Source organism: Ranitomeya variabilis, chromosome 2 (genome assembly GCF_051348905.1).
Source record: "Ranitomeya variabilis isolate aRanVar5 chromosome 2, aRanVar5.hap1, whole genome shotgun sequence".
Classification (NCBI taxonomy): domain Eukaryota; kingdom Metazoa; phylum Chordata; class Amphibia; order Anura; family Dendrobatidae; genus Ranitomeya; species Ranitomeya variabilis.
In genome coordinates, this window is record NC_135233.1 from 304,709,891 (window position 1) to 304,730,221 (window position 20,331).

General features: G+C 45.6%; 1 protein-coding gene across 1 annotated transcript; it reads left to right on the forward strand.

Annotated features, from left to right (window-relative positions):
- Positions 1-1,134: 1,134 nt before the first annotated feature.
- NKRF (NFKB repressing factor) lies at positions 1,135-18,706 on the forward strand. Its single transcript, XM_077285184.1, has 3 exons — positions 1,135-1,623; positions 11,864-11,988; positions 16,296-18,706. Exons 1-3 carry the CDS (start codon positions 1,421-1,423, stop codon positions 18,338-18,340), a joined length of 2,373 nt encoding a protein of 790 aa, XP_077141299.1. The 5' UTR covers positions 1,135-1,420; the 3' UTR covers positions 18,341-18,706.
- Positions 18,707-20,331: the final 1,625 nt, after the last annotated feature.

Genomic DNA, 20,331 nt, shown 5'->3' on the forward strand with positions numbered 1-20,331 from the left:
ATTCCTAAACTCCTGCATAGAGGTGGCAGTGTGCCCGATAATTCCTAAACTCCTACATAGAGGTGGCAGTGTGCCCGATAATTCCTAAACTCCTGCATAGAGGTGGCAGTGTGCCCGATAATTCCTAAACTCCTACATAGAGGTGGCAGTGTACCCGATAATTCCTAGACTCCTACATAGAGGTGGCAGTGTGCCCGATAATTCCTAAACTCCTACATAGAGGTGGCAGTGTGCTCAGTATCCACAGTATGTTGGTGGTAGTGTGCCCAATAATTCCTAGACTCCTACATAGAGGTGGCAGTGTGCTGATAATTCCTAGACTCCTACATAGAGGTGGCAGTGTGCCCGATAATTCCTAAACTCCTACATAGAGGTGGCAGTGTGCCCGATAATTCCTAGACTCCTACATAGAGGTGGCAGTGTGCCCGATAATTCCTAGACTCCTACATAGAGGTGGCAGTGTGCTGATAATTCCTAGACTCAGTGCCATACAAAGCACTGCTCGCCCCCTGTGGCCCCACACTCCACTCCTCGCCCCCTGTGGGCCCCACACTCCACTCCTCGCCCCCTGTGGGCCCCACACTCCACTCCTCGCCCCCTGTGGGCCCCACACTCCACTCCTCGCCCCCTGTGGGCCCCACACTCCACTCCTCGCCCCCTGTGGGCCCCACACTCCACTCCTCGCCCCCTGTGGGCCCCACACTCCACTCCTCGCCCCCTGTGGGCCCCACACTCCACTCCTCGCCCCCTGTGGGCCCCACACTCCACTCCTCGCCCCCTGTGGGCCCCACACTCCACTCCTCGCCCCCTGTGGGCCCCACACTCCACTCCTCGCCCCCTGTGGGCCCCACACTCCACTCCTCGCCCCCTGTGGGCCCCAAACTCCACTCCTCGCCCCCTGTGGGCCCCACACTCCACTCCTCGCCCCCTGTGGGCCCCACACTCCACTCCTCGCCCCCTGTGGGCCCCACACTCCACTCCTCGCCCCCTGTGGGCCCCACACTCCACTCCTCGCCCCCTGTGGGCCCCACACTCCACTCCTCGCCCCATGTGGGCCCCACACTCCACTCCTCGCCCCCTGTGGTGCAGCTGTCACTGGATACTGGGCGCCTGGAGAGCAGCTCTGTGAAAGTCGCGGCCTTCCTTCAGTCTCTGTAGCTTGTATCTGCGGCCGCTAGGTGTCGCTGTGGCATTAGACCACAGAGGAAGCTATGCTTTAGAGCGGGTGTCTCTGGTAGACATGTTGTACACACCGACTTTCTCTATGGTACCTCCGCAGGAGAGACGTCGGCTCCCGCTGCATCTCCGTTAGAAGCTCGCGGTCTGTCCTCCGGGGGCCGCAGCGGCTGCACCTGTCCAGAGCCCTCATTCCGCTGAGTACAGATATACCGCGCAGAGCACCCGTATCTGAGGTCCGGTCATGGCCTCTAGACGTTTTCGAGCCCCCGACGCGCAGACACCGGTGTCATTAGACGCTTTCCGCCAGTGCCATGAAAATGACAAGCACTGGGCGGCGCGCAGGGAGTTCCTGGCCCGTCACATCCATCTGTACCCGGGCCGCAAGACCGACCAGCTGATCGCCCTGTCAGTGGTGTGGAGCAACATCGTCTTCATAGGGAACCGGTGAGTGCAGCCGAGTGCAGAGGTAACGAAAGACGGACCGTCACTTCCCGACAGAGAAACGGGTGTGCACAGGTGCTAAGGGCAGCCATCTATACACATAACCAACAAAGTAGCGCCATAGCATGGAAACATGGAATGTGTCACATTGGAAATGCATTACTGCTCAGGATAACAAGAGAAAATGGAGTGTAGAGGTGGCTGAGTGCCCGCGTCCCCGGTATGGAGGTGGCAGTGTGCCCAGCTTCCCCGGTATAGAGGTGGCAGTGTGCCCAGTGTCCCCGGTATGGAGGTGGCAGTGTGCCCAGCGTCCCCGGTATGGAGGTGGCAGTGTGCCCAGTGTCCCCGGTATGGAGGTGGCAGTGTGCCCAGTGTCCCCGGTATGGAGGTGGCAGTGTGCCCAGCGTCCCCGGTATGGAGGTGGCAGTGTGCCCAGTGTCCCCGGTATGGAGGTGGCAGTGTGCCCAGTGTCCCCGGTATGGAGGTGGCAGTGTGCCCAGTGTCCCCGGTATGGAGGTGGCAGTGTGCCCAGCGTCCCCAGTATGGAGATGGCAGTGTGCCCAGCGTCCCCGGTATGGAGGTGGCAGTGTGCCCAGCGTCCCCGGTATGGAGGTGGCAGTGTGTCCGATAATTCCTAGACTCCTACATAGAGGTGGCAGTGTGCACAGTGCCCTTGATACTGTGGGGGAGGTGGCAGTGTGCTGACTATCCCTGATGACGAGGTCTCTACCCTCAGGGTGGTGTCTGGATCCTGGATTGTGATCATTAGATCAGGTTAGAAGGGATCGTCCATTAAATGACCATTTCTCATTCAGAGATCAGCTGTAATCAGAATGATGGAAATATTTTCAGCATTGGCTCCTTCATGTGTCCATCACATGGGGCTACTGTCTATTTAGTGTTTTACTGATGCTACAATGATTGAAGCATCATTACATGAGTGTCCATTACGGACGCTCATGTAAGATATATATATATCTTTGCAGATCATTTCAGTCTGCAATTTTCATTCAATTTAAGAACCCCTGATCTGCCGCCTCATCCAAGTTTCCCATTGTTCTCTTTTGGGAGTGTCCCTACTGGTAACACAGGCTGGATGTGAGGCCTGTGTGTATCCAGGGTGCTGCTATCTTCACTTTCATGTATCGGCACAGCTCCAGAGCTGCACTCGCCATATTTCCTCTCCTTGTGCTCTCCTCCTTTATTGCCTGTTTTGTTTTCTCTCCATAAGGCTAAATACTTTCTCCCGTCTCCACCCCTTCCCTCCTAATATCTCTAACTTTGAGAGTATGGAGTGGGAGGGCAGCGAGCGACATCAGAAAGATAGGTTCTGATGGATTTCTATCTTTTTATTTCTCGGCTAGAGGAAGGACTTATAGATGTTCTGCAGCAGCTGTATAGTAGAACATTTTTACTGAACACTATATAAAAAGTTCATTGAGTATGCAAGTGAACAAAATAAAGTGGGCAAAGGTGTAGATGGCATTTAAAGGGCATCTGTCAACACTTTTGAGCTCTGTAACCTATTACTATGGGTATACAGGTTATCAGATGCCTTGTTGAGAAATCCGCTCTTATCGCTTTATATAAATGACCTCTTCCAGGCTCCAGGATGGGCTCTGCCCGGAAGATAACTTTGCCTCCACCCTTCATAGTCATGTGAATTGCCTCCCTTAGGCCTCTTTCACATTACCGTCGGTACGGGGCCGTCGCAATGCGTCGGCCCGATGTACCAACGGACGTTGTGCAAAATAGTGCACAACGTGGGCAGCGGATGCAATTTTCCGACGCATCTGCTGCCCATTCTGAAGTCCGGAGAGGAGGGGGCGGATCCGACGGACGAAAAAAAGTTCCCTTGAACGTTTTTTCATCGCGACGGTCCGCCAAAACACGACGCATCCGTTGCACGACGGATGTGACGTGTGGCCATGCGTCGCAATCCGTCGTCAATAAAAGTCTATGGCAAAAAAAAAACAGATCCTGCAGGCACATTTTGCAGGATCTGTTTTATTACCAAAACGACGGATGGCAAAAATGCAAGTGTGAAAGTAGCCTTAGGCTACTTTCACACTAGCGTCGGGCCGACGTTCCCGACGCTAGCATTGTCTCCGCCGCACAACGGGGGCTGCGGATGCATTTTTCCAGCGCATCCGCTGCCCCATTGTGAGGTGGGGGCGGAGTTCCGGCCGCGCATGCGCGGTCGGAAAAAGCGGACCGTCGTGAGCAAAAAACGTTACATGTAGCGTTTTTTGCTCCCGATGGTCCGCCACTGCACGACGCATCCGTCGCAAGACGGGTGCGACGTGTGGCAATCCGTCACAATGCGTCGCTTAATGTTAATCAATGGTGAAAAAACGCATCATGCAAACACTTTTGCAGGATGCGTTTTTTCGGCAAAACGACGCATTATGACGGAATGCAGTTAACGCTAGTGTGAAAGTAGCCTTAGGCTACTTTCACACTAGCGTTAACTGCAAACCGTCTCAAATCGTCTTTTTTGCCGAAAAAAGGATGCGTCAAAAAAGTGAAAAACGTATGCAACGCATACAGCATTTCGACGGATCCGTCGCAAATCCGCTAAACGTTTCCGTCAAAATACTGGATGCGTTGCATCCGTTGCATCCGTTTTTACGATGGATCCATTTTTAAAATGGGAGGCTCCCAAATTTGATTGGCTACTGGAAAATATGGAAAACTATATAGTGACTGTTTTTACAGCCCATCTTTGAGGGTTTTAGTTTGTGGCAGAGATGGAAGGAGTACTGGGTAGGATTGCGAGTGTGGTAACTGACGTGATATTTGAGACGAATCGCCTGGATATCATAGTGCGGGAGAAGGAGGCGGCAGCAGAAAGACGGAGGATGCTTCTGCAACAACGGAGACGACTCTGGATACATCCGATAAATGAACTGCGGATGACCAGGGGTGTCCAGTCCACTCTGTACCTGGAGTTGCGGCACAATCCACACAAATTCTACAATTACGTACGGATGAGGATGGAAAATTTTGACTTTTGTTTGAAAAACTGGAGGATGTCATCCGAAGGCAGGACACAAGGATGAGGCTTGCCATCACACCGGCGGAGCGGCTGATGGTGACCCTGCGGTAAGCCTCTTTTTTTTTTATGTCATTGCTCATATTTAATGTTATATTACATGCTGCAGACAATACTGCGCTGACATATTGTGCACTATTTTCTGCAGCATGTAATGTTTGTTTTGTTTGCGGCCATTCCACTGCTTTATTTTTAATGTCATTGCTCATATTGAATGTCATATAACAGACTGCAGAAAATACTGCGCTGAAACATTGCGTTGCATTTTTTGCAGAATGTTTTTTTTTTGGGGGGGGGGGTTTGTTGACATGCAACAGCTTTTTTTTTCTGTCATTGCTCATATTTAATGTTATATTACATGCTGCAGGCAATACTGCGCTGACATATTGCGCACTATTTTCTGCAGCATGTAATGTTTGTTTTGTTTGCGGCCATTCCACTGCTTTTTTACACCGGTTTCATGCAGGTTTTATTGTGTGTCCCGTCCTAAAAAAAAATTTCAGTGCCATTTATTGAAACTCGTTGGTCTGTGCAATTTTTTGTAACATTTTTTGTAACATTTTTTTTTTTTCAGTTTCCTAGCTACGGGTGAATCTCTGACTTCGCTCCATTCCCAATTCCGGCTGGGCATTTCCACTATTTCCAGAATAGTGAAGGAGACATATCGGGCTATTTGGACCACTTTACAGCCGGAGTATATCCCCCAACCATCCATGGACATCTGGTTGAGAGGTGCAGAACAGTTTCAGCAAATTTGCCATTTCCCAAATTGTGTGGGTGCAGTTGACGGGAAACACATAAGGATTGCGAAACCGGCAGGAACAGGCTCTGAGCACTACAATTACAAGAAGTACTTCTCCATCGTCCTTATGGCTATAGCAGACGCCAACTGCAAGTTCCTTGCTGTGGACATAGGAGCGTATGGACGGTCCAATGATTCCCAAGTTTTTAAAAACTCTCCAATGGGTCGTTGCCTTTATGGAGAGACATACGATTTCCCGCCAGCCAGACCACTGCCAGGAACAAGTGAACCAGCCATGGAATATGTCTGTGTAGGTGATGAAGCGTTTCAACTCTCGCCGCACCTACTGAAACCGTATAGTAGCCGGAACTTAACCCGTACCAAGCGGGTCTTTAATTACCGGCTTACTAGGGCACGAAGAGTAGTAGAGTGTTCTTTTGGTATATTGACAGCAAAGTGGAGAGTTCTGCTGACGGCAATCAAACTGAAAACCACAACTATAGACGAGGTAGTTAAAGCCTGTGTGGTGCTCCACAACTTTGTCCTTTCAAAGGAGCCCGTTTCCTTGGATGACGAAGAATTGGAGACAACTTTGTGGGACTACCGCAGCAGCTCGGTTTGCTCTACAGGTTCTGTTACAAGGATGAGGGACCAGTTTGCGGATTATTTTGTGTCACCTGTCGGGCGGATCCCATGGCAAGACATCATTGTGTGACCTGTTTTCCATGTGTTTGGTTTATGTAAAAAATGTGTTTCTCCCAAAAAAAAAAAAAAAGGTCCAAAAGCGTGGTTTTCTTGGTAATAAAACCAATATGTACCTTTCACACGTCTGGTGTTTATTTTTAGTTTACCTTTTTTATTAGTTACCATATTACCTTAATAAATCCACACACACACAAAGAGTAGAATTTAAATCAGACAGAATTTTATTTGAACTCTTTTTTTAAATTGTTTTTTTTTTTCTTTGCGAAAAACATATATTTGTTATTTTAATTTTTTTTATCTTTTTTTTTTAATTTTCAAATTATTTTTATAAAATGTAACATTTGTACATAATGTTATAAATCTTCAAAGTGTGGGGTGGAGATACGAGAGGAGGAGGGGCTGGAAGGTTGGACCACGTCGATAGGTGGGGAAACCCTACTTGGTTGGGGTGCAGTGGAAGGGGGGGTAAAACCAGGAGGCTGACCAGAGGGGGGTGGTGTTGGGGTAGGGGGAATACTTACTGGGGAAGAAAAGCTGGGCAAGGAAGGAAACATTGGGGAAGAAATTTGGTTTGGGGGCCGGGATGGGTATTGGGACTGGGTTGGGTATTGGGACTGGGTTGGGTATTGGGACTGGGTTGGGTATTGGGACTGGGTTGGGTATTGGGGCTGGGTTTGGTAATGGGGCTGGCGTGGGGTTTGGGGCTGGGTTTGGTAATGGGGCTGGTGTGGGGATTGGGGCTGGGTTTGGTAATGGGGCTGGTGTGGGGATTGGGGCTGGGTTTGGTATTGGGGCTGGTGTGGGTATTGGGGCTGGGTTTGGTAATGGGGGGTATGGTGTGGAAATGGGGCCTGGGGTGGAATTGTAGTGGATGTGTGGGGAGGTGTGGGGGTAGATTGGGGTTCGTGAAGGGCCTTAAGTAGAGCATTATGGCAGGTATTCATTACCCGCATCTGTTGCTCAAAAGACAGCTTTTCCATGCTCCTGAGCATGGATTGAAAAAAAAGATTTGCCGGAGACTGACTTACATCTGAATGCAGCCTATCCAAGCGACTGCTGGTTTCATGGCTGCTTTCACTGATGCGGGATTGCACCATGTTGAAACCAGCAGTCACTTGCTCTCCCAAAATTTTGAAAGAGCTTTGGAAGGATGTATTCAGATGTAAGAATTCAGGAGCATAGCTCCTTTCCTGACCCCTCTGTCGCTGACGCCACGAACCTAATGGTGGTCTAGAGGTGGCAGGATTAGAGGGGTGGGGTAAAGGGAACGCTATCTGTTCAGCATCAGATGCGAGCAATGAAGGCTGCAATAATGCTCCACTGCTTGGGGCAGATGAAGTGGAGGGGTCAGAGGTGTGGGGCATACCGACGTGGCCCTCAGTGGCGGACTCAGGAGGGATCGCTCCAGAGGGTGCAGAGGAAGATGCAGGCGCCCGGTGGCTGGAGAAGGTGCTGTGAAAGAAAAAACAAAAGAAATTAATATATTGATATGAAAAAGCCCTGACTGAAACCAAACTAAGTAGACAGGTTAACATGGTTATTAGTGGGCTGTAGAATACTTACACTCTGCTCAGCATTGTTCGCCTCAGGAAGGAGAGGGCCTGGCCGTGTTTATATCTGCTCCTCTTCCTTCCTGCTGAGCCACTCGGGGCCTGCATCTCCGCGTTAAATTCCCTCTTAAAGTGATCCCTCAGTGACCGCCACCGCTTCCTAACCTTTCCACCTGTGAAGACAAGAATAAAAAGAAAAAAAAAAAAATTGGTAAATGCAATACATTACAGTCAGCTCAAAACATCACTGAAAAGTGAATACTTACATAGTTTGCTCTGCTGCTGTGGATGAAGGTCCTCCCACCTTGGAAAGATGTTATGACACACTTCGTCCCAGAGCCGACGGGTGACACCGGTATCGGCATGCCTGCGGTCAGCCATGTTCCACAGCGGCTCCCGCTCGCGAACCTCCTCGATGAGACTGTCGATGTCAATGTCATCATCAAAGTCTTCTGCGGGAGCACGCTGTGAAGCCTGTGCAAAAAAAAAAGAAGAAAAACAAATAAATTAGTACACAGAAACACAAAAGTACCAATAGAATCCCCCTCCAAAAAAAAAAACTCACTGATGGCCGACCGCGGCGACGATTCCGCCGACTCTGGGAGCGGCTGGGAGAACATTCACGATTTGCTGACTGGTCAGCAGCAGCAGGAGCAGCAGGAGACTGAAATAAAGGAAACAAATTCTCTTTAATGTAGGCATATGTATTCTGTGTTTAGTTATGTATGAAAATCTGTTTTGTGTATGGTGCGGTGTGATGTGTGAAGCAACTGTTTCACCACTACTTACACTTGGTTCCTCCTCCACTTGCATCTCTCCACCCGTCTCGCCCCCTTCTGACAGCTCCTCATCTGATTCAGCTTCCTGTTTAAACATAATTTATACATGTAGTGATCAACAAAAATGTAAATTAAAAAAACAAAAAAACATTTTTTGTGTTAACTTACCGATACACGCTGTTGCTGTGGAGGAGGGCTGTCAGAAGAGGACATTGTTGCTGTAGCAAGGCCGGCAGCTGTGGTCCTGGTGTCCCTGTAAAAGTTAAAAGACACTTGCAATCTGCTCTACACATTGAAGTAGCAGATTTGTGGTCTTCAAAACTTTTAACGATTGTTGGCTGTGGTCCTGGTGGGCTGTTCCTGGTGGGCAAGACAGGCGGCGGCTGTGGTCCTGGTGTCTCTGTAAGTTAAAAGACACTTGCAATCTGCTCTACACATTGAAGTAGCAGATTTGGGGTCTTCAAAACTTACTTTTAACGATTGTTGGATGTGGTCCTGGTGGGCTGTTCCTGGTGGGCAAGACAGGCGGCGGCTGTGGTCCTGGTGTCTCTGTAAGTTAAAAGACACTTGCAATCTGCTCTACACATTGAAGTATTAGATTTGGGGTCTTCAAAACTTACTTTTAACGATTGTTGGATGTGGTCCTGGTGGGCTGTTCCTGGTGGGCAAGACAGGCGGCGGCTGTGGTCCTGGTGTCTCTGTAAGTTTAAAGACACTTGCAATCTGCTCTACACATTGAAGTAGCAGATTTGGGGTCTTCAAAACTTACTTTTAATGATTGTTGGATGTGGTCCTGGTGGGCAAGACAGGCGGCGGCTGTGGTCCTGGTGTCTCTGTAAGTTAAAAGACACTTGCAATCTGCTCTACACATTGAAGTAGCAGATTTGGGGTCTTCAAAACTTACTTTTAACGATTGTTGGATGTGGTCCTGGTGGGCTGGTCCGGGTGGGTTGGTCCTGGTGGGAACACAGGCGGCGGCTGTGGTCCTGGTGTATCTGTAATAAGTATAATGGATTTATAGTTAGACCACCCCCCGAACTAGGTAATGTTTAACGATAAACACCCTGCTGAAATGATGTGAGAAATGTTCATTAAAGGTGAACACCAAAACCCAAAAACAGGTGCACGTTATACCATTCATTTCCATGTCCCCAAAAAAATATTTTGAAATGTGAACCCACCATGTAAAAATATATTTACCACATTTTATTTTCAAAAATCACCTCCCCCAAAAAACCTTTAAAGTATAACCTTTATTAAAAAATGAGATGTCAACCAACTCTGTATTACATGTGTAACCTTTGGTACATACACCAGTTTTAAATTTACCTTTCTGAAATGATACTACGGACATTTTTTTAACAAACATTTTATTATTATTTTTTTTTTCTTTTTTTTTTTTTTCACATCACAATTAGGAGCTGAAATGCTCTTTATTTTAAATACAAGTACGGTACATCAACTGCGAATGGTTTCAACAGAAAATCAACACTTTTAAATAGAAAAAAAAAAAACGCACGCTCACACATTCAAACCACAAGCTGCAGACTAGACTTTGCAAAAATACATCCGATTAAAAAAAAAAAAATAATAATAAAATAAGATAAAAAAAAAATACACACATTTAAACCACATGCTGCACAGACCACTATACTTAGTAAATACATCAGAAAAAGGCAATTAAACAATTAGGCATGGACAAATGCACATGCAATTAACAAGATGCACACAAACATGCCTGGTATGTGTCCACGTTCAGGATTGCATCAGGATTTGGTCAGGATCCATCACTATTTGTAATCCAAAACCAGGAGTGGAACAATTAGAGGAAAAGTATAATAGAAACATATGCTCCACTTCTGCATTTATCACCCACTCCTGGTTTTGGCTTACAAATACTGATGAAAAATCCTGACCAAATCCTGATGCAATCCTGAACGTGGACACATACCCTCCCACATGAACAGGCATAAGATTGGCGAAGGCATAATAAGGTGCAGGCACATGAAGACATACATACAAAAGCACACAGCCGTACAAAAATACACACACACACACACACAAGCACACACACACACAAGCACACACACAAGCTTTATGCAAATACACATATGTACAACAAAGGCAGAAAGGTGGATCCAAACAGAAGACGCACACACACACACACACACACACACACACACACACACACACACACACACGTAAAAAAGGCTGACAATCCTCCGGCTGGAGCTGCATGTCTTCACAGTGGCTGGCATCAGGGTGGATCTGGACTCAGCATGGCACTGGCTGTTGCAGGATGATGGCAGGCCTCTGGTTCTCTTCAGGTTTTAAGCTCTTGCTGTAGTCAGTACCTCACACACACACAAATGCACAGGCACTCAGATGCACACAAAAATTGCAATACTCACACTGGCTCTATGGTGGCTGGCGTCTTGTGGCAGGCTGGCTGGCGTCTTGTGGCAGGCTTGCTGGAGTCTTGTGGCAGGCTTGCTGGAGTCTTGTGGCAGGCTTGCTGGAGTCTTGTGGCAGGCTTGCTGGAGTCTTGTGGCAGGCTTGCTGGAGTCTTGTGGCAGGCTTGCTGGAGTCTTGTGGCAGGCTTGCTGGAGTCTTGTGGCACGTTCCTGTGGCAGGCTGGGGTCTTGTGGCAGGCTTCTTTCCTTCTCTGTGTCTTGCTGGCATATGTGGGGTTGAAGGCCCAGGCCAGGTTTATATAGATTTGGGGGTGTCTGGCCAATTGGCAAAAAAATCCAGCTTCTGAGCATGCTCAGTGTAAAAAAGCGTATTGCAGCGCTGCATTGCGTCGTACGACGTGTCCCGACGCATCCGTCGCTCATAGGCCTCCATTGTAGCCAACGACGCATGCCGCAGGATGCGTCGCGACACGTTTTTTAGGCGGAGACAAAAAACGTTACAATCAATGTTTTTTGCCGACGACGTGTCACCAAATTTCGACGCATACGTCGTACGACGTACACGACGTATGCCAATACGTCGCCAATACAAGTCTATGGGGAAAAAACGCATCCTGCAAACACTTTTGCAGGATGCGTTTTTTCTGAAAAAAGACGATTTGAGACGGTTTGCAGTTAACGCTAGTGTGAAAGTAGCCTTAACATCACTCTGTGCCCATGAAGTTGGGTTTTCGTCCTGTAATCCCGCGCCTGCGCTGTCCCAGTGCCTTCGTTCCTCTTCAGTGTTCCGCCTTTCTCTGGGCATCGGCCTCCTGTTCCTACTGCACAGGTGTCTGCGAGTTACTGGTACTTCTGCTCCCAGTGTTTGTGCGTGCCGGAGAATGCTGGGAGCAGTCTATAACCTGTATGCCCATACTTTGTGTATGGCCTCTGTACTGTCTGTTACCAATGTGTGCAGCCCATAATCTGACGTCAGGTCCTAATGTTTGTGCTCTTAGGTACGGTGAGCAGCTAACACAAAAAGTCCACCAAATGGCTGATGGAATCGACATCGGTGAGGTGCCATCTTATGAGCTGGTGCCAGGGGCCAAGGCAACAAAAAGACCTACCACTTCAGATGCAGGTAAATCTTCAGTGATAAATATTGCTGCTTTATCTCTTTTAATGGTGTTTAAAAACAAAAAAAATAAAATTAGGTAAATGAGTTGCAAAACAAAAATACAATTTCTTCCAATAACTGCAAAGAATAAATCCCAAAAGTCAATAGCCAGTTTATTGTATTGGAGCTCGCCAGCTGCCAGGCTTCTCGCTCTGGGGCTGCTACAAATAAAGCACTGCGATGTAAATGAATTATTAAAGCCTTAGGAGGAAATATTTGCTGTAGCTATAAATGACAAGCTCTATTTAAGGAGAGGAAATGGGAAGACATTGGAAAAAGTAAATACAATCTGCTGTCAGGCCTCCTGGCCCCTGTGCATGGAGACAGCAATGAATGTGTTATTGATTGATCCAGTGTACTGTCAGACACATCTCCTATATCTCTATCTCCGGATCGCTGGAGATTAGTGAAAGGACTCGGATATCAGCGGATACAATAGTATTTCATCTATACCTAGTCCGACGTGAACACTGGCTTCTTTGGATTCATACGGCCTGAGCTAAACCTATAGGCAAAATCAAAGGGGTTTTCAACTCCGTAAATGCTAGAATACGCCATCACTGGCTGATCCTATTAATCACAAGAATAAACCGAGGCCTCTTCCACATTTCTTCTGCCTGGCACCTCTACGGAGAACTGCAAAGGGAAGGCTGCGATATCAAAGATGCCACTCGTGTCCGATACGGTCCCATAGTGCAGAGCTGCCCCGACGTTCTCCACTCACCAGCACTGAGTTGGGAAAACCCTTTTCAGTGCACAAGAATAAGAAATGGATTTGGTTATTTAAATCCCCTCTACCTCAATATTCCTTGCTAGGGTATAAACAGCTCGGTATACATGCGAGTCATTAGCACAAGCCTACTTGTCTCAGCATATAGTATAGGGATGTTGTATGCATTATAAACCCCCTCTCCCTATAGGCGCACCCATAATGTTAGACGCAGGTCTGTGGTATGGACTGATGGACCTGGACCTGAACTGTTCTGCACCGCTCGGTTGTTAAAGGCTTGTTCATATGGTTATGTCATATACACAGTATATACTATAAATGTATAATAAATGCAGGTTCCCACATCTATCTGGAGAGCAGGGCCCCTTCTTACAATTCAGTCAGTGGAGAGGTAGTTGGAATTCCCACACAGATTTATGAGTGCTTCAACCACCTCGTCACTGATAGCGGTGCATGTCCTGACCCTGTTCTCAGGATACATGCAGAAACCATTGGTGGGATCCACACCTACTATACATTTATGGTATATCCTGTGGATAAGTGAACACTACTTACAAACAGCCTTATTAAAGGGAATCTGTCACCAGGTTTTTGCTAGGAGAGCTCGCTACTGCAGTCTTACTTGTTACTGGAGGTTTGATTTTATAACTTTTACTTTTTGTAAAAGTTATAAAATCAAACCTCCAGTAAAGAGAAAATTGAGAAGTGGTTGTCTCAATAGTGGACAATTACTTTAAGTTTTAAATATTTATAAAATTAGAACAATTGGAGTCAGGCAATGATATTGGGTAAACAAACAATTTATTTTTAATAGTAACAACATGGACAAAATATTTGTAATATAAGTATAGATACACTAGTATTTAAACCAGAAATCAAAACAACCAAAGATGCTAGTAGCATCAGTCCGACCAGAGAATCCAAATTCTTTGATCAATAAGGTCATGAAGTAAACACATTTATGTGCTTTAAATACAGCCAGTGAAATAACTAATCAAATGAATTCTCACCCATAATGGTCTAGCGTATTAAGGGACAGGCAACTTTGATTAGTTATTTCACTGGCTGTATTTAAAGCTCATAAATGTGTTTACTTCATGACCTTATTGATCAAAGAATTTGGATTCTCTGGTCGGACTGATGCTGTTAGCGTCTTTTTAGGGACTTTTTTACTTGTGTCTTTCAGTTGTTTTGATATCTGGTTTAATTACTAGTGTATCTATACTTATATTAAAAATATTTTGTCCATGTTGTTACTATTATAAATAAATTGTTTGTTTACCCAATATTATTGCCTGACTCCAATTGTTCTAATTTTATATACAGTTATATGAAAAAGTTTGGGCACCCCTATTAATCTTAAGCTTAATGTTTTATAAAAATTGTTTTTTTTGCAACAGCTATTTCAGTTTCATATATCTAATAACTGTTGGACACAGTAATGTTTCTGCCTTGAAATGAGGTTTATTGTACTAACAAAAAATGTGCAATCTGCATTCAAACAAAATTTTACAGGTGCATAAGTATGGGCACCTCACCAGAAAAGTGACATTAATATTTAGTAGATCCTCCTTTTGCAAAAATAACAGCCTCTAGTCGCTTCCTGTAGCTTTTAATGAGTTCCTGGATCCTGGATGAAGGTATTTTTGACCATTCCTCTTTACTAAACAATTCCAGTTCAGTTAAGTTTGATGGACGCCGAGCATGGACAGCCCTCTTCAAATGATCCCACAGATGTTCAATGATATTCAGGTCTGGGGACTGGGATGGCCATTCCAGAACAGTGTAATTGTTCCTCTGCATGAATGCCTGAGTAGATTTGGAGTGGTGTTTTGGTTCATTGTCTTGCTGAAAGATCCATCCCCTGCGTAACTTTGTCACTGATTCATGAACATTATTGTCAAGAATCTGCTGATACTGAGAGGAATCCATGCATCCCTCAACTTTAACAAGATTCCCGGTGCCGGCATTGGCCACACAGCCCCAAAGCATGATGGAACCGCCACCAAATTTTACTGTGGGTAGCAAGTGTTTTTCTTGGAGTGCTGTGTTTTTTTGCCGCCATGCATAACGCCTTTTTGTAGGACCAAACAACTCAATCTTGGTTTCATCAGTCCACAGGACCTTCTTCCAAAAAGAAATTGGCTTCTCCAAATGTGCTTTTGTATACCTCAGCCGACTCGGTTTGTGGCGTGCTTGCAGAAACGGCTTCTTTCGCATCACTCTCCCATACAGCTTCTCTTGTGCAAAGTGCGTTGTATAGTTGACCGATGCACAGTGACACCATCTGCAGCAAGTTGATGCTGCAGCTCTCTGGAGGTGGCCTGAGGATTGTCCTTGACTGATCTCACCATTCTTCTCTGCCTTTCTGATGTTTTCCTTGGCCTGCCACTTCTGGCTTTAACAAGAACTGTACCTGTGTTCTTCCATTTCCTTACTATGTTCCTCACAGTGGAAATTGACAGGTTAAATCTCTGAGACAGCTTTTTGTATCCTTCCCCTGAAAAACTATGTTGAATAGTCTTTGTTTTCTGATCATTTGACAGTTGTTTTGAGGAGCCCATGATGCCACTCTTCAGAGGAGATTCAAACAGGAGAACAACTTGCAAGTGGCCACTTTAAGTAGCTTTTCTCATGATTGCATACACCTGGCTATGAAGTTCAAAACTCAATGAGGTTACAAAACCAAAAAAAGTGCTTTAGTAAGTCAGTAAAAAGTAGGTAGGAGTATTTAAAACAAGAAAATAAGGGTGCCTATACTTATGCACCTGTCAAATTTTGTTTGAATGCAGATTGCACATTTTCTGTTAGTACAATAAACCTCATTTCAAGGCAGAAACATTACTGTGTCCAACAGTTATTAGATATGAAACTGAAATAGCTGTTGCAAAAAAAATAATTTTTATAAAACATTAAGCTTAAGATTAATAGGGGTGCCCAAACTTTTTCATATAACTGTATATTACTGCTGGAGTTGATGATTATACTGGCAAATTTTAGCAGTCAGTGAATGTATGATTTATATATGTGCTCTGATCTATTATTTTCATAAGTTTTAAATATTGTGCATTTTATTTTTAGGTTTAGATAACGCTTAGGGTATGTGCACACGATCAGAAATTGGCAGCGCATATTTGCTGCGTCCAAAGTGCAGACATCTATTGAACGTAGGTGAATCTGCATGTGTTCACTGAACCATGCGGATTCACCGTGTCCAATAGATTGTATGGGTGAAATCTGTCTTGTGGAGACTAGCATCTCCGCAAGAGAAATTGACATGATGCAGTCTGGAGAGACGCGCTGCATGTCTGTCTCCACAGGTGATCTGTGGGCGTCTGTGAACACATAATGGACATGGGACTTCTTGAAATCCCATCCACTATGCTGTAACATCTGGCTGCTGCTGGTTGGGCGCTGTACGCAGCGTCCAACCTGCACCGTTTCTATACAATCCATATTTACTTGTAGCTGGATACAGTGACTTACGGCTACTTTTTACTTGTGAAGACATTTTTTATATTCTAACGTATATCTTTTTCAGGTGCAGCTGGACAACCTCAAAACAAGAAGTTCGGCCCTCGGCCACGTTTCGAACCAGTCCATTTTGTGGTAAGCACAGTGGAGGATGATAAGCAGTTTCAAGTAACTGAAAAAACAAGTAATAATACGAGCAATAATGAAAAAGCGAGCCCTCCTCATTGGACAAATGCTGTCCAGGACCATATAGAAGCAGAGGAATCTTCCGAAATGGAGTTGAATCCCAGCCCTTATATATATGACCCCTACGTGATCGATGAGCCAAGTATAAGTGACTGCAGTAACTTCATGACCAAAATGGAGCAGGATTACTCTGCAAAGTTTGAGTCTCATTGTTCGAACATGTCCAAAGATTTCCGTTCCAATGTGCTAGATTCATGGACAGGCGTAAACAGACAGGGGAGAAAGGGCATTGGTTTTGTAAAACCACCGAAGAAAGCTGACAGGTTTGGAAAGGAAACGGCATCAAGTTCTGTGGGTTGTACAATGCAGACTTTGGATAAACCCAGTTTTCTCAACCAACTTTCTGCTTTTGTGAAACAAAATATGCAAAATCCTCAGATGGCATCTGGTAGCTCACAAATTAACTACACTTACGTGTTAACCTTGTCTGTTCAGGCGTGTAAAACAAATCCAGAATATATTTATGTTCCTATCAGAGAAATACCTCCGAGCAATCTCCCTCGACTCAGGGAGATCCCCTCTGATGGCTTTGCTTGTGAAGTCAGATGCCAAGATGTTTACTTGGCCACAGGGTATTCGTGGACCAAGACTGGGGCTCGGGACAAAGCTGCTGAGCTGGCCATACAGCTCTTAGTAAAGCCCATGTTGAATGTAATATCTGTGAGGCGAAAGTTTGGTTATGGTTATCGAGATGACCTGGTGGTATGCCCTAGTGATTCACCAGGGACTGAATACCCACCAGCTTTGAAACAAGATGGTGGGCATGAAGGTGCACTAGCATGTCAGCAGAGTTCTGAGACTCTGAAAGGTGCATCAACTAAACCATGGACAGAAATTACTCTGACTAAAAACGCTTGTGACGCAATAGGCATTTTGAACAATTCTGCCGCACTTAGCAAAATGACGGTTGAATACAAGTATGACATGATGCCCAATAACAGCTGGCGGTGCAGTGTATACGTGCAAGACCATTGTGTAGCGGAGGCATATGGTAATAAGAAGAACAGCAAACATGCTGCAGCTGAAAAGGCTGTCAAGGTCCTAAAGAGTTTGCAGGCAAACAAGCCGAAATCCGACTTGGCTAGATCCACTGGTAATGAAGCAATAACCTCATTAAAAGACATTGTGATTTGTGAGAATGAAGAAAATGCCATCTGTATTCTGAATGCCACCGCTCAGTTTAACAAAGTCTCTATAGAATATGTATTCGAGAGGACCTCAGAGGTAAATTGGAAGTGTAAAGTCTTCATTGCCCAAGAGCTTGTAGCAGAAGCCATTGGCATTAGGAAAACTGTGAAGCGCGAGGCTGCGGAGGCGGCTGTGATGGCTTTAAAGAAGACCCAACCCGTGATCATTAATAATCTGAGGAATGGCCCTGCGGAAGATGCCATTTCTCGAGATCAGATCCGAGGCTTGTCAAATCAAGAGGTCTACACGCAGCAAATCAAGGAGGACAATATCGGAAACCAGCTTCTAAGGAAGATGGGGTGGACTGGTGGGGGCTTGGGCAAGGGAGGGGAAGGCATTGCAGAGCCAATTAGTGTTAAGGAGAAGTTTAGTCGTGAAGGCCTTGGCCTAGCAGCAGCTACCCAAAACATCACAAAGGGAGATATTCATAAAATTATCAGGGACTACGCATTGTCTGACAATCAGGAAGACCTCACATTCTGTAAAGAACTGAAAAACGAAGAACGGAAACAAATACACAAGACAGTCAGGAAATATGGACTTAAGAGCAAGTCATATGGGAGACGCGGGCAGAGGTTTTTGGTGGTAAGTAGGAAAAGGGAACAAATGGATCTCATACACCAGCTCCGACAAGAAGGCCAGGTCGGCTATTACGAACTAGTTCTGCCCGATCAGTAACACAATGGCAGCTAATATTTATTTTATGTTCCCTATTTGTCAAATAAACTAAATAAATGGTGTTTTTACCCTACTTTTTGGGAGCAGACCCAAGCAGATATATTCTTAAAGGAAAAATGAAAGACTAATGTTAAAGTGAATGTCAGACATGGACACTTCTGCATTTGTATAAGTATTTGATTGAAACACCTTGTGTTTTTATGTTTAGTTATTTCTTGTCGATGCTGTGTAGCTATTTTTTTTTTTTATAAAGTGTAAGGCCTCTATGATGGTGGGGTAGCCTCCTCAATGATGTTTAGTATAAATGTAAAATGGTAGTTTCCCATCTCACATTATGTCTCAGTAAACCATTACTGTTATAATTTACTTGGGTCATTTTCTTTACATTCATATTACCAAATTTAATGTTACAGCTTTTAAAAAAAAAAAATCTGGACTTTGGGGGGGGGGGGGGGGGGTGAGAGAGAGTTGATTTTTCACTATGTTCTGAGACCAATAATTTATTTTTATGGTGATGAGATTACTTCCCAATAACTGGACTAAGGCCTCTTTCATGTGTCCTGATATTTCCAGAAAAACCAGTACCGGAGTCTGTGTGTGTGTGTTTCACTTGTGGCATACGTGTGGTAACCGGGTGCCACATCAGTACCACACCTACCGGCCCCTGGGAATCAGCGGTACAGTTAGCACTGTTCCATGGCGCCGGGTGCTGAAGCCACTTCCATCGTTATCCCCTGAAAGCGGTCTACTACTCTCATCAGCCTCCCATTTTTGACAACCAGCCTTGCTAAAGCAGACTGCTGCGGGCTGGTATTCTCAGGCTGGTAAGGGGCCATGGCTATTGGCCTCCCAGGCCTAAAAATAGTAGGCCACTACCCAAAAAAGGCACATGTATCAGATGCGTCAATTCTGGCGCTTTGCCCAGCTCTTCCATCTTGCCCTCTGGTGTGGCATGTGGGGTTCATATCTGTGGGGTTGATGTCACCTTTGTGCCATCAAGCCCACAACTTAGTAATGGAGAGTTTATAAGGCAAGAGCATTTCACTGTAATCTGCGACTTTCTCACAGTGCTGAGGTTACCGCAGTTCAGCCTGGCTGATAACGCAGCCTCAGTGATGTCACCGCTGCTCATTCATGGAGTGGTTCTCACCCTGGACAGTCGCATCTTCGCACCATCCAGGTTGAAAACTATTTATCCCTCAGACATGGATTATGGCATTGGACATGGTGTTTTTTTTTTTTTTTTTTTTTTTATTACAGGAGACAAGGTCTTTAGAGGATTGGGTGTTAGGAGAGTATAACTGTGTTTAGTGTTTTTAAAGTAAACACAATTCCATTTTTATTTCAAATAAAAGACTTTATTCTGGCTGCGTGTTTATTTATAACATAACTATAGAATTAATAATAGGTGTCTTACTGACACCTCTCCATTATTAAGCCTTGGGCTTGATTTTAGACAACACAAAGGTGGCATCAACCCCACGTCACTGCCACAGGGCAAGTGGGAAAAGCTGGGCAAAAGCCAGAATTGGCGCATCTAATAGATGTGCCTTTTTTGGGTGGCTACTATTTTTAGGCTGGGGCAGGCCAATATTAATGGCCCCATACCAGCCCCCAGATGTCTGCTGAAGTGGCTTTGTGTCAAAAATGAAGGGGGAGGGGAAACCCACATCATTTTTGTTTTATTTAAATAATTTAAAAACCAGCATGAGGACCCCTCTATTCTTGATAATCAGCCTTTCTAGTGCTGACAGCTAAGGGTTACAGCCCCTAGCTGTCAGTTTTGCCTGGCTGGTTAGCAAAAATACAGGGAAACACAGACCGTTCTTTTTATTTATAGAGCAGGTGGCAGCTGATGAATACTCCCAGCTGCCGCCTGCTCTCACTGTGATTAGTGGCAGCAGAGTAGTCCCATCAGTTCACACTTATCAGTTGAATACAACGCTCAACAGTCTCCCCTACTAGCGCTGATCTCAGCGCGAGCTGGGGAG